Consider the following 13,979-nt stretch of genomic DNA (forward strand, 5'->3'; position numbering starts at 1 on the left):
TCATCGATTCCATATAATTTCCCGACAATTTGGATTGTCTTGTTATGCTTCCAAACTGGCTTCTCCTGGGGCGGGGGAGGAGGGAGGGAGTTTAATTTGTTCATGAAGCATTGAACTTGGGAGGATCTGCCAGCATTTGGGGAATTTCGACCTGACGCAGAACTGTTGATGTTGTTATGTGAATTTATTCTATGATGGTTGTGATGTGTCTTGGGATTTGCTACCAGACACACCTGGTGTTCTATTTACTCTGGCAAGCTGGGGATTTTTTTTTCCTTTTTCTTTTTAAAATTCCAGGATGAATTATTCATCATTACTTAGAATTTGGGTCTCTTTCATCTTCGCACTCGTACGGCACCAAGGTGAGTACTACAGAATTCCATAAATCTCTTGATTAGCATGCTCTTGAATTTATAAAGAGATACTTTTGTTGGTACTGTGATCGTCAGGGCAGGTATACATGTGTCTGCAGATTCAACAAGAAAAAGTAAATCAAATTCTGTTGTCGGGGCAAAATATATTAACTTTGAGTGATGTTCAATTACATTCTTATTTTTTCTTATTTAACTTCAAACGCAATTTATGTATGCGAGGTTGCCCCCATATTAATGGAAGAGGTCTTTAAAAGTCGTGCAAATAGTTTTCGTTAAAAGTATATGGTGGAGGTAATGTGTGTACCCCATGCCTGATCCTTGATTACAATTAGGGCATTTAACTGTGGCACAAGTTTTAAACCAAATTTTAAAAATACACTTGTTTTAGCTCAAATCAGGAAGTCCCAATGGCATTCATGTCTTTAAGTTGTGAATCTCTGGCCTTCTACAATGGCATAAATCTAAAACTTTTGAGACGTGAAATAAGAAACTTCTTTCCCTCCCCGTGATTCCTTTTCTGTGTTTTATTACCCCCCAGGGGTAGGTGAGAAGCCACAAACATTTCTTTCTACTGTTTTTGTATTTTAGACAAGAAAGATTGGAAGGTCTGTATAGATTTGAAACTTTTATGACTAACACTCCAAGCCACCTTTGCTTGGTTTGTTGAATTCAGTTGCCACATGATTCCAAGTCTGAGCAAACAGATCTGTAAGACATGCGTGGCCCTAACATTTTTCTAGAGTTGGATAAGCTTAAACAGTGATAGCACATAAACAGCAAGGTGAAGCCCCATGGTAAGGAGAGACCCACAGACCCTAGCTTCCTGCTCCCGCTCTAAAAATACTGTGTTTTATATGGTGGGGAAAAAAAAGTTCTGGGAACATAGTTAATGTTTATTGTGAAATTCTCAGCCTGAAGCCCGTGTGGGTAGGGACAGTCTTTCTTTTATTAACTCTGATGCTAATGATAGGCCATGCTGTTTACAAGTTCTCTTTTTATAAGAGTAGTGGCTTTGAAGGTGAAAACTACTGTAGTTTCCACCTCCTCCCTAACTAAAGCACCTTACTTATTCAATAAATATAGTATTTGTGTTCTTCTTAAAATGGGAAAAATTCGAGCGGTCCATTCATTCCTGTTTAAAATCACGAGCTAGTTAGGATCACTCATGGAGAGAAGAATCTTGCATATTTGCCTTACCTTCAGAGCAGAGAAAGAAGTTAGGGATAACCTCCATCAACCAGACTTTCTTGTCTCCTCCATGAAAAGTATGGATTTTCCCCCTCCTAGGCAAATTGGCCAGTGCTTTCCCAAACATGAATTAATCTTGTCATTAAAACGATTACAATTCAGTGTGAATTCTAGCTCTTATTCACGTTTGGGCATGGCTCCTGAAATGTTCCCCATGAAGGATAAATCCATGACATGATTTGATTTGTTATTATTAATTTGAGAAAGTACATCACCCTTCACATTTAGTAAGTGCCTAGGTGTAATACTATGACAGGGATTATAAAGAGATTTAAAAAAAAAAACCCTACTTTCTAGGAATTTGGAATTTGTTACTTCTGTGTAAATATGAATTTTAAAGAGCCCTTTTGGCCTACTGATTGTGGCGTTAAATAAACGTCGGCAGAGGGCTCGTCTGATTACAGTAGCTACAGCACCCCTTAGGGTTCAAGTTTGGTTGGTTTCCCGGAGACTTCCGGGACTTGGGGAACAATGCTTACGCACGAATGCCTGGGCTAGTTTCCCTGCTTTCCTCTGATGGTAGCCATTGGAAACAGATTAGCTCTCTGACCAGACAGATCCCTCTGATTCCCTGCTCTAGAAGGAGAGACACTGGCCCTTGACCAGGCACTGCTGTCCTGCTTTCTGGCCACTCCGTATTCTCCCTTCCATGAGCTGTTGTATCCTCGCTAAAAACTCCTGAAGGAGTCGGATGGTCCTCGGGCCACATGCTTGCCAGCCTCTTAGCTCTATCAGGACCAAGCGGGGACTTTCCCATGGAGAGGCACTGACCTGAGAAGGGGGTATTAACATCTGGATTACAGGAAGCAGGTACCTCAAAAGATAGGGCCAGAAAATAGGGCTGTCCCTGAAAACCAACAATATTTTTTAAAAAGGAAGACAAGATGATGTCCTACTGTTCTTTTTTCATTCAAGAGAAGAAAGGACGGCAGCAGAGAAAAGATACACCTCAAATGTAGATTATTTCCTAGATGCCACTGGACCTGATCATGAGTAACGTAGACCCTGGGAAAACTGTTGAATTTCTCTCACTGAAAATGGGTCACCTTTGCAAGGCTTGAGACGAGAAACTTCTGAGGAAGAAGCCACGTTGCCAGGAAGGGTGATGGTGTGGTTTACCGGAGGGGAGCTAGCTGTGTGTGTCTGTGCAAAGACTCTCACCTTTGACCAGGGTGTTGAGTAAGAGCCCCATGCAGCCTCTCCAAAGGGTTCTCGGGGCCCAGGCTCCCTCGTCCCAGAGGCTCCCATGTCTGTCTTTTGTAAACAGGAGCTGGGCAGAGAGCCCTCTCACAGGGCCAGGCTCAATGGAGGTCATTCACGGGCCAGTTACTACAAACCCTCTCCTCCCACTTCTGTCCTGGTTCCAACTGTTGTTTATTTCCTTCTGGGATCTGGTATCTTCCCCTACTGTGCGGCAGGAGGGAGGGGGCTCCTTTCAGGAAAAGACATGATAGTAGAAATCTGGAGCCAGAAGGGAGGTTCATAGGCACAGGGCCACCTTCTCCCAACCCGCCTTGTGATCAGGGATAAAGCTGTCCTACGCCATGCCAGACAGAGAGGCCCCTCTCTCAGGGCTCTGAGAGCTCCAGGCTGGGGTGATTTCACCACCTTCCAGCCCCTTTTAACCATTGCTTTCTTCAGAATGTATGGAAGTGCAGCAATGAAGCATGAAGTGATTTCTCCTAAGGAGAAATGGCATCGCTCCCATTCTCCCCTTTCCAGAGACAGAAGATAATGCATTGTGTACGGCTTAGGTTTAGGATAAATGAAAAGGCAGTCTGAATTGCATTTCGTCTGTAAGACTTACTGAAAGACGCTGGCTTTAGTGGGTGGGAGGGAAGGGGCTTGCCAAGCAGAAGACGGCTCTGCCATCTATCTAACCCCCGTCTCTCTCGACAGCTCAGCCCAGGGAGCTCATGTATCCATTCTGGCAGAATGACACGAAAACCCCTAAAGTGGACGATGGAAGCTCATCGGAGATTAAGTTGGCCACCCCTATTTTCTTCTTCGGCGTCCCTTACCGCACTGTCTACGTAAGTGGAAGAGGAGCCCGGCTGTTGCTCCGTGGCTCTCCCCTTTGTTTGTCATTAAGGAAAACATTTTAAATACCTTCACCCAGGGCTCTGGGAATGGAAGATTTATTGGCAGCCAGAACGACAAGTTCTGAGATTTCATGAGCTGATAGGTTTTATGATTAAGAAAGTCAAAGGTATATTTAATGGCTAATGTTCATAGTAGAGGAGTATACAGGGCAATAAATTGCTTTTGTGGGTGATTAAACACAGAAGTGAAGCAGAGGCCCCAATGCCACGAACATTATTTCTGCTACTCGACAAGATAAAAAGATACACTGAACCACAATAGGAGCCATATCATTTTTCTTTCCCTTCTGGGGGTGTGAAAAGTTTAGTCGTCTGCTGTTCTTCGGCTTCCTACCAATTTGGAACAGAGCCAGAGCACAGTAGAGGGTAATCAACTGTTCTATCTAAGTTGTTTGCAGAGCGGGCCATCCTTGTTGGGTCTGAGATATGCCATGGGGTCCCATCGTCAAACCTGTATGAAAAAATGGTGCCATTTACTGTCAGAGCCCTCCTGGGCACCTGTGTCCTCAGGCTTTTTCTTTCTTGCTTGCTTGCTTTTTTTTGGCTCTTTGAGTTTGTCGCTGTTGAGGCTATTGCACCCTGAGAAGGTTCAGAGCGACTGAACCTGTCTTTATCTTGGGCCTTAAAGCCTGGGGTGAGGCCCACGTCAGTGCTATCACATCCTGTTTTATTCTGCGTCTTGCCTCGGAGGAAGAGTTGAAACCCCCACACATCTGTCTCCAGCCATTGCTGCATCTGGGACCTCCATGGTCCCCAGACTTGGAGGTAGAACTTGGGGTGGACCCCCATCCGTAAGTCATTCCCTCGTCCGTGACCCAACCGGTGGTCCTTGAGCCACACCACCTCGGCGCCTGTTAGAAATGTGGCTTCTTGGAGCCTGCCCACAACCAGCTGAATCAAAGAAACTGGGAAGGGAGCCCGGTCATCTGGGTTTTCATGAGCCCTCCAGGTGACTCTGATGAACACAAAAGTTTGAGAACCCCTGGTCTTAACGACAGAATATAATCAAAATACATCGGAGTCAATACCAATTCACTGTGCTAATCTGTGTGTTTTAGGGACAGCTGTTAACTCCCTAGCAAACACATTGCTCTGGCATCCTGGAATGCCTTTTCGGTTCCACTTACAGCAGAGCCTCTGTAGTCTCTAACAGCTGATTGTGTTGAGCTGATTTTGGGGATGAGGGAGGTGCACAGGACCTCCATTCTGGAAGCCTCAGTCTCCCAGACCCCTAAAAGATTTGCAGTTCATTGAGCTCCTCTTCCTCCTCTATTGTACCATGGAGTCTGAACAATTCTTGCCCTTGCAAAAGGAGGGTCCTTAATTTGGAGCCGACTTATTTAAGGGCAAGCTGTTCCCTGGGTTTCCAGTTCTTTGAGTAGTGCAATCTCTTTCAAGCCTCTGGGTTGTTCACTATCTCTCGTAGACAGTAGATTCTTAAAGTCCTTGTAGCTGGGTCTCCAGCTTCCTTTCCAAACCCCACACACTTGCTTCCAAAACAGGCTGATGGACCTTTGACCCAGGTGCTGATAACTTCCCTCTGGGATCCAGGGCACTGTCAATGTCCATTATATTACTGATTAATAGGAACATACCAAGCAATTGAAATGTACAGGAAAGTGATCTCTAGGTTTTCTGTATCCAGGAATTGCAAGAATCCCCATCTCAGACATTTCTGCTGTTGAAGCCATATAAACCACTAGGTGAAATCAATCTCATGGGGCTGCAGACACAGGCAGAGGCTGAACTGTGTACAGGTCCTGCGTCCGTGGAGTGTACTTATTGACTGTGATTTGCAGTAGGTTTAGTCATTTAATAAGCCTACTAAGTCTTTTGCAAATCATGAAGAAGTCACCATAGCATAGTCATTTATACATACAATGTAAAGATTTCATGTCTCCATTTTTATGGAGAGAGTATACGAAGAAGGCATCACACTGCAGGAACTTTCATGGAACTGGGGATCTGTAGGTTGTAACCTTGTCCGTGTTCTGGGTAGAGGGTGGTTGTGAAGTCAATCAAATCAATAGAAGTCTTTTAACTGCCTTCCTCAGAGCGGGATATGGTTGGTCCTGAGGTCTGCGTTCAATAACAGAGTGTTGTGCTCTGCTTTTGTCAAGGTCTAATATACAGCTCAACAATTTTTTAATTTAACTTTTTGCTTCCATGAGTTTTTTTTTTTTCTGTTTTTCTGTCTATTTTGCATCTGTGATGCTGGATCGTTTTTATGGACCACATTACCTCCTGCCTGGCCCAACACACCCGTACACATGTGCGCATGTGTGCGCAAACACACACACACACACACACACACATGCATTTGGTACGTGTAAATAGAGATAGCATAAAGAACATGAAAATGAGCCTGATTATTAATAAGACATGAAGCCTGACCACAAAGTGAAAGTGAAAGAAAACCAATGAGTCTGTCTGGAAGTAAACGAACCTCCTCGTGGCGTGGCAGAAGCTGGTGTTTGGGGGTTCTGATTCAGTAATTTTAAAAGTTGTTTTCATTCATGTGATTAGGCGAACGTCTGTCTTGGTCTGCGACTCTGAAGTTGTCACACTTTCGGAGGCACTGTGCCGACCTTGTCTTATTTTCGCAGGTGAATAACAACGGAGTAGTTTCCTTCAATGTGTTAGTGAGTCAGTTCACGCCAGAATCCTTCCCCCTGACGGATGGGAGGGCCTTCATTGCTCCCTTTTGGGCCGACGTTCACAATGGAATTCGAGGCGAGATCTATTACAGAGAGACCATGGACCCTGTCATCTTGAAAAGAGCCACCAAGGACATCAGGAAGTACTTCAAAGACATGGCCACCTTCTCTGCCACTTGGGTTTTCATCGTGACATGGGAGGAAGTCACATTTTATGGAGGGAGCAGCACCACACCTGTAATAATTCACATTTTCTGTTTTCCGCTTCATATCCTGACATCTCATTCTTGTCCCTCTTCACCACTGTGACGGGGTCTAATTGTTAGAGCTGAGGAATGTCAGTTTCTTGAGTTAAACTAATGAGTCTTGCCACCCACTTTCCAGGAAACAGAGGGAGACATCATACCCAGCCAGGCCAGTCAGCAGTGATATCTCCGACATGTCATCCCCATCACTAATCATTACGAAATGTCTACAAAGAGCCCCTCCACAATTTCCTTGCAGGAGGTAGTATTCCGATTTTGCAGAAAATTGATTGAGGCCCTGTGACCTCAGCCAGGCCACATGATCAGGGACCCATCAGGAACCCAAAGATCCTTTTTTCTTGCCAGAGACACAAATGCTTCTTTCTATCAACTGATTTCCTTCCCCCTCCCCTGCTCTCCCCCCCCCCCCTTTTTCACAAAACCTTGTAGGAAAAGAAAAATAAGGGACTGGCTTTGGATATAAATGACCTGGCTCGTTTTATTACGTTATGACCTTTTTTAAAAAAATTGTGACCAGGTCTGGAATTATTCATATTTGATGCTAATTGAAGTGGGCAGTTGAAGCGTTTCATGAATAAAGTTTCAACATCTGCTCTGAAATCCCAAATGAGCAGTCAAATAAAAGTCAAATAAGAAAGATTATCACTGGCATTATCGCAGAGATAATCAACTTTCTACATAAAGGGGCAGAACACAGTTTTTCACGAAAGCCTGCAGCTCGTTCGGGTGACTTTGGCAGCGGAGACTTCTGAAGTCGCAGACTCGTCTCCAACTGTATAATTTCCAGTAAGCAAAGGCACTAAAAAAATCTGCCCTCTGCTTTCTTAGCATGATTTCCAATCCCATCTGTTTTCCAATTTCTTTGGCAAAGAGTCAGTTGTTTAGGGATGGAATAGAAACTACCGAGCTAGAGACAGAGGGGGACAAGCGTGGGGCTGGCCATCCCTGGCTGCCCCTTGGTGAGTACGTTGTGTGTTATCAACTTCTGACCCGACCATGAAGGTGCACTTTACCACTAAATGGTTCTGGAGAACAGAAAGACACACGTTTAACCAGTGGATGCGTTGGCTAGAAATAACCTCTCAAGAAGCATACATTTCCCTCTGTCATGTTATGGATTGCTAACGACTCCTGGGGTGATGTTTTATGTCCTTTAAACCTCATACCTTACAGCGTTAAAATGCAGGATGCCAGTGATCGATAAATTTTAGTGTCAGTGGGGGAAAAAAGAAGGAGAACAAATGCCCATCAAATGCTGACCACCATTTTTTTCAAAAAAAGAACTTCCATGGGCCATAAAAATGGCAAGATAATTTAGATACCTTCTGCTTTGTACTTTGGAGTAGGTTTCTGGGCTAGGTAAGAACTCTTTCAATGAGGATGAATGAGGGAGCATCTAAGTGCTTTGGGTTCCTTGGAGAAAAGACAGTTCATGTCCATCCATCCCCATCTTTGAAATGGACTCCTCTCCCACCTCCCGCCACCCCAGGACTCCCCTCCTCTGTAGGAACACATCATCGGGCCAACTAAGCACTTGGCATAAGTCTCTTAGAGGTGGTGGGTGTCATGGAAGACCAAGAACAAGGCAGAGGGATGGGGACATGTTTACTTTAGGGAAGGAAAGCTAGTATTTATTGAGGGCTTACTGGGAGCCCAGTGTGGTGATAAGCCATTGTGTGTACCATCCCACAAGGTTGTTGTGTAGTAAATAGAACTCTTTCTGCCTGCAAGGTCAGGGTATAGCCCCAAGAAGTTAAGTGACTCGCCCAAGGGGCAAACAAAGAGATCTGAACTTCACAGGAGGCCAAGTGAGGTTCAAACTAATGTCCTCTAACTCCCAGTTCCTGACGTGGCTCCTCCAGGCATCAACGTAAGTCCTTCAAAGTACAAAGGGGTTTTTCAAGAATTGAAAATGCAGTTTCTTTTTTAAAAATTTATTAACTAACTTTTTGCTATGTCCAGTGAACCAGCATATAGTACGTCACTAGTTTCTGATGGAGTGTTCAACGATTCACTAGTCGCACATAATACCCAGCGCTCATCACCACACCCGCCCTCCTTAACACCCCTCCCCTACCCTCTCCCTTCTGTCCAAAAATGGATCCGGAGGGGTCTTAGAGCGAATGTTGAAGAGATATGTATGTGTAGGGTGTGTGAGAGTGTTCGGTGAGCCAGCCCTTGTAGTATTCTTAGGGTAGTTGTTTGGTTTTTTAGGTAACTTCCGGGTTGTTCCCAAGAGCCACTTGGGCCAGAGATCTTTCCAACTTTATTTTAGGAGAAGGGATTTACTTCCTGAGGGAAAAATCCTGGTCTGGAGCAGGGTTGCCTTTTAACCTTGTATGACCTTGACTTGATGCCTGATTCCAGAACCTGACCCTGCGGGGATCTTGGAGCCATCTTGAACTCACTGCTCACACATCTCTGCGCCCCACTTAACTCTTTTGTTGAGCTGGGCCGAAGAATGGAGGCCTTTCCCTGCAGGGCTCTATCATAAACACCATCGGCCATGGCTAGCACAGAGCCCGAGGAGAGAGTTCTCATTTATAAAAAGGGCTTTTCTTTCCTTGATCCTCGTCTCCCTCCCCGGGACCGTCTAGGATGGGAGATCTGGGGCTTCCAAGATCCTCTACCCCAGTCTGATTACACAGGATAAGGATTTGGGTCTCCCTCTGTGTCTGATGGGATATTAACCAGGATGGCATCAGGCAGCTGGGAAAAGTGCAAGGCTTCAATGGAAAAGGTCAAAGCAGCCTCTCCTTTAACTCTGCTTTTATTTACACTGCCCGAAAACCAGTGTCAAGGGGTACGGATTAACAAAGGGAAATAGTAAAGGACAGAGTTTGCTACAGCTTGTTTCTGAACACCATGTGCAAAGGTTTTTTGGAGTCATATAACGTCTCTATCCTAAGAAGGTTAGAATGAAGACAGCCCATAATGACAGCGCACGGAGGGAGAGACTGGGGGCTCCGGCTCGAATCGCGTTTTCTGCGGCCAGGTCCTTGTGAAATTCCCAGCAATTCATTTCCCTTAGCTCTTTGTTTCTAAGCTCTCAGATGGAAAAGGGCCACAAAATTGCCCGCCTCAGCCTTGGGCTGAGGTGCAGATGGGTGCTGAGAATTTTTCAGACACAAAATGATGCAGAAGTACTCGATGAGAAGAACGGTTCCTCCGCCAGGTAGTGCTTTTTAAAAAATCATTTTCCAAGTTTCATTTTAAAAACGGGAGACATCGCTCCAGGATTTGTGGTGTCTTCTAGTAAGTGAGGGAACACAGTGCAGACCTTGGCCTTCGTCACGGGGCCAAGCATTTGGTGGCTCTCCTCCCCTATATCCCCACGCCCCATGCCCCACACCCCCTGCTCTAGGAACAGGTGTCTGCTCAGCCCTTCCCCTGCCTGGACCACCTCCTATAGTTTATTCTCATGCTGCCATCTATAGGTGCTCACGCATTATCACAAGCTGAGGCGGGCCTCTGACTTTGCTGTCGGGTTTGAATCAGAGCTGTTAAGAGGGGCGCTGAGTCAGCCTTTGGGTTCTTCTCAGGCAATTTCTCTTTCAGGTGCTTGCTCCCACACGCCTTGCTTCCCCCAGTGGGGGTGAGAACAAATTCAGAGGAGAGGCAGGGCCTGAGGACTAACATTTGAGCAGCAACTTGGGGGTGGGGAGGGTGCAGGGGAAAGGGGGCTGGGGAGAGGAGCTCCTAGGGGGGGAAGTCATGAGACCATCCATTTCCATCCATCCCGTAGGTGAACACCTTCCAGGCCGTCCTAGTGTCTGATGGATCTTATACATTCACACTCTTCAATTACTATGAAATCAACTGGACCACCGGGACGGCGAGCGGCGGTGACCCCCTGACCGGCCTTGGGGGTGTGATGGCACAGGTTGGTGGCTCTCCATTTCATCTCCATCTTGTTTCCAAAGCTCTGCTCTCTGCTTATGCTGCTCAGCCTCCTCGAGGCAATCCGGCCAAGCTCCTCTAGCTTTTAGCTAGAGAAGTATGTCTGGTTTTACAAGGGGAGGGTGAAGCTAATCTTGCCCACCTTTGATATCTTCATAGGGATATGGCTTGAATGAAGGCAAGCCTTTCTCACCTGGAATGGTGGCTCCGGGGACTCCAGGAGAAGGGGTCTCCTAATTTCAGGGTGCCGGATGCTGCAAGCGCTGAGGCCACTTAACCAACAACAGTGCTGTTTGTGTTCAAGTCTCGTCTTCCTTTTGTGTTCTAGGCAGGATTTAATGGTGGAAATCTCACCAATTTCTTCAGCCTCCCGGGGTCAAGAACTCCTGATATTGTGAATATCCAAGAGACCACGAATGTCAACGTTCCAGGCCGCTGGGCATTTAAAGTAGATGGGAAGGAAATTGACCCAGCCAATGGCTGCACCTCCAGAGGTAAAGGCTTTTCCTCTTCTCCATGCAAGAGTAGGGTTTGCTTAGTAGAGATTGACAGGCAGCCTTTTAAGCCACGGGGGCGGGCTCATTGCCGATGCCTTCCTCTTTTGACATCTCTCAGCTGGGTAATGGAGATCAAGGTAATTTGAGCACGCACATTCATCACACCAGGAGCTGAAACCCGGCATTTGCTCCGTGGCGTTTTCTGCAGTCCTTGCCTGGGGTGTGAACAGAGCTGCTTCTTCTAAACAACTCCAACATGGACATGGCTCTTGAGTGATTGCTCAGCCAGAGGGACAGAAGGGAGCCCTCCTGTTTAACATTATTTTTGTTGTTGTTGTTGCTGCTGCCGTCATTCCCCCCCGCCCCTGTCCATTTTTCTTCCCCTCTTTACTCCTGTTCTGCCATCTGCACTTTGTAGATCCGCGGGAGTGGGCGAGCTCGGAATGCTGCCAAGGCTCCACGAGAGCAAATCAGCACTTCCTAGTATGATTAGAAAGCAAGGGGAGAGAGCGCCGTCCTCTCTAGGGCGGCTTCTCCTAAACTCTCTCTGCAGCAGCAAAACATGCAGGAATTTGGGGACAATCAAAGCTGGTGTTGGGTTTCTGTGAGCAAGCAGTAGTAGAGCCTTCCCAAGTTTTCTTTACATTAGCACCCAAAGTTGGGGGCCTTCTCTGAACTAACAAAGCCTCTTTGCGTGTGCAAAACAGCCCATGACTCTCCCAAGAACGTTCTGGCTTATAGATTCCTGCTGCTTACATGTCAAGAAAGTGTTTAGGAAACCGTGTTTCTGTGGGTATTTCTGGTCCCGGAGTGGAGGCTATGGCACCTAGAACTAGGACATCCTCCATCTAGCTGTCCATCCATCCACCTCACCGTCTACTCATCTGTCCTTTGAGCCAGCCAGCCACTGCTTCTTCCCAAAGGACATTTGAAAGCCCCAACAAGGCGCTGGCCACTCCTCTAGGTGCTGGAGACGAAGGAGCTCTGGCTCCCATGGCATGGCTGTGGTGGACAAGACAGCCACGGGAACAACGATGACACAATATAGGACACATTGGGGTGGGTGCGAGGGGAGGGGGCTGCGGAAGCATGGAGGAAGACCCTGGAGACAATGTCTGTAGATGTTTAAGAAAGTTGTGGGTTGGGAGATGCAGATCTTAGCTTATCTCCTGTCCCATCCAATAGGAAGCATGGTCTGGGGACCCGCATGTCTCAGCAGCTCTGGGAAGCCTCGGTTTTCTCTTTTGACTCAGCTTCAGTCAGTATAATACACAGGAAACCACATTCCCCGGGCCTGAAATGCCCATACCCTCGGCCCCATTCCCTGCATTGCAGTCAGACATATCAAACCTCTGGATTTCTGCTCTAATGAAAGGTCATCTGTACAGATGGCCCTGCCTGGGCATCCTTGTCTCTGTGGACTCCGTCCAAGTCCTCCAAGTTCTGAAGAATAAATAAATGTTTTGAACCCAAGCCATTATAAAGCTGGATGGGAAAGATCTTAGCTCTAAAACTTACCCGTCTTTCAGAGATGGTGCCCTCCTCCCTTACAAAAGGTAAAGACAGCTTCCCTAAGGTCTGCAAGAGATACCAAACCAATGACCACATTATCTATCTCCCCTTTATGGCCTGGACTAGGGACCTACCCAGTGCTTTGGCCCCTGGGTCCAAGCATCACAGAGCTGACTGACCATGGCCATGCAGCCTAAGCACCCAGTGACAGCCTCTTGGCTTAGTCCTGGGAACGAAATGCTGGGATCGTGGAAAACATCGGCTTGTGGACCTGGAGCGCTAGGAGAGCTGGCCAGACTCCAGCAGTGTATAGAGTCTCCATTTTGACTTCATTCTTTCCCCCACTGAGTTATGAGTTTGGGTTTCACATACAGGACAAATTCAATATCCTTCTGCAGACTGCCGTGCGTTCTCATGCACCACCAGACATATATCAATCTGATGAGGGTTGGGTTTGGCCTGGGCGATAGCTGGGGAAAATTTGCATCGAGCTGCTTAATTGTATCATCATTTTACAAACAAAATGATCTCAGAGCGTCTACCTTTTGGTCCGAACCTCCTCTATTCAAAGGCATTTTCCTCTCATTTATTGGAAGCCTGCAAAAGCAGAGACTGGAAATCATACTTAGTGGAGGTTGTTCAAATGTCTGCAGCCTGGACCCGTGCCAAAGAGCACTGAGGTTCGGGGCCTGTCTTCAGGGCTGATGCATATGGCCTCCTGGGAATGTGGAAAGATCTGTTATCCCATATTTGGGCTCTATTCTCAACAGGTACGAAACATAATTGCCTGTGGAGACATCACTGTTGCTGCTGCACAGACACAGAACAGCCTGTTTCGAGGCGGCCAATGCCTTCTGCTTGGCTTAATCTTGCAGGCCATGCTTTTCACTACATTTTCAGTTTTATAAAAGAATGTGAGACGTCTTCCCAAGCCGCAGTTTCGAGCTATGGTGAACTCCTGACATATAATATTATTTACGTTTCAAATGCTGTGCCTTCGATACGTCCCTTTCCCGGCATCCTCAATTTACCAATGCTTCTCCCTCTCTCAACATGTGCTGACTTAAGAGAGCCTCGCTGCTCCCCGTGGGACAGGGACGAGAAAGTAACACTGCCCATGTTCTACAGGTTAGAAACCTGAGGCAGATGGAAGCAAGCCAGGAGTCTTGGAAGCTGATGGCAGAGTTATGACCACTTTCCAGGTCTCTTGGCTCTGACATCAAACCAAGGACAAGATCACAGACCCCGGCCCAGAGACACTTCTATTTCCATTGAGGGTTGATACTAACAACAGGCGAAGTTTGACGTTTTCAGTGGGGGAAGATCATTTATTTAGAGAAAAGGTCTTAAAGACGGATTGTCTATCAAATAAATAGTAGTAAATAATTTTAAATCAGCACACCCCTCGGCCCCGACTCCATTC

At 46.5% G+C, this 13,979-nt stretch overlaps 1 protein-coding gene across 1 annotated transcript in view; it reads left to right on the forward strand.

Moving 5' to 3' along the window:
- The window catches only part of TECTA (tectorin alpha), a 77,494-nt gene that overhangs the window by 8,778 nt on the left and 54,737 nt on the right, over nucleotides 1-13,979 (forward strand). Inside the window, exons 2-6 of the mRNA XM_082683702.1 lie at nucleotides 298-362; nucleotides 3,522-3,655; nucleotides 6,331-6,618; nucleotides 10,393-10,530; nucleotides 10,876-11,041. Coding sequence (XP_082539828.1) covers nucleotides 298-362; nucleotides 3,522-3,655; nucleotides 6,331-6,618; nucleotides 10,393-10,530; nucleotides 10,876-11,041 — 791 coding nt within the window. The remainder of the gene's footprint in view (nucleotides 1-297; nucleotides 363-3,521; nucleotides 3,656-6,330; nucleotides 6,619-10,392; nucleotides 10,531-10,875; nucleotides 11,042-13,979) is intronic.

Source organism: Mustela nivalis (genome assembly GCF_964662115.1).
Source record: "Mustela nivalis genome assembly, chromosome: 9".
NCBI classification, from domain to species: domain Eukaryota; kingdom Metazoa; phylum Chordata; class Mammalia; order Carnivora; family Mustelidae; genus Mustela; species Mustela nivalis.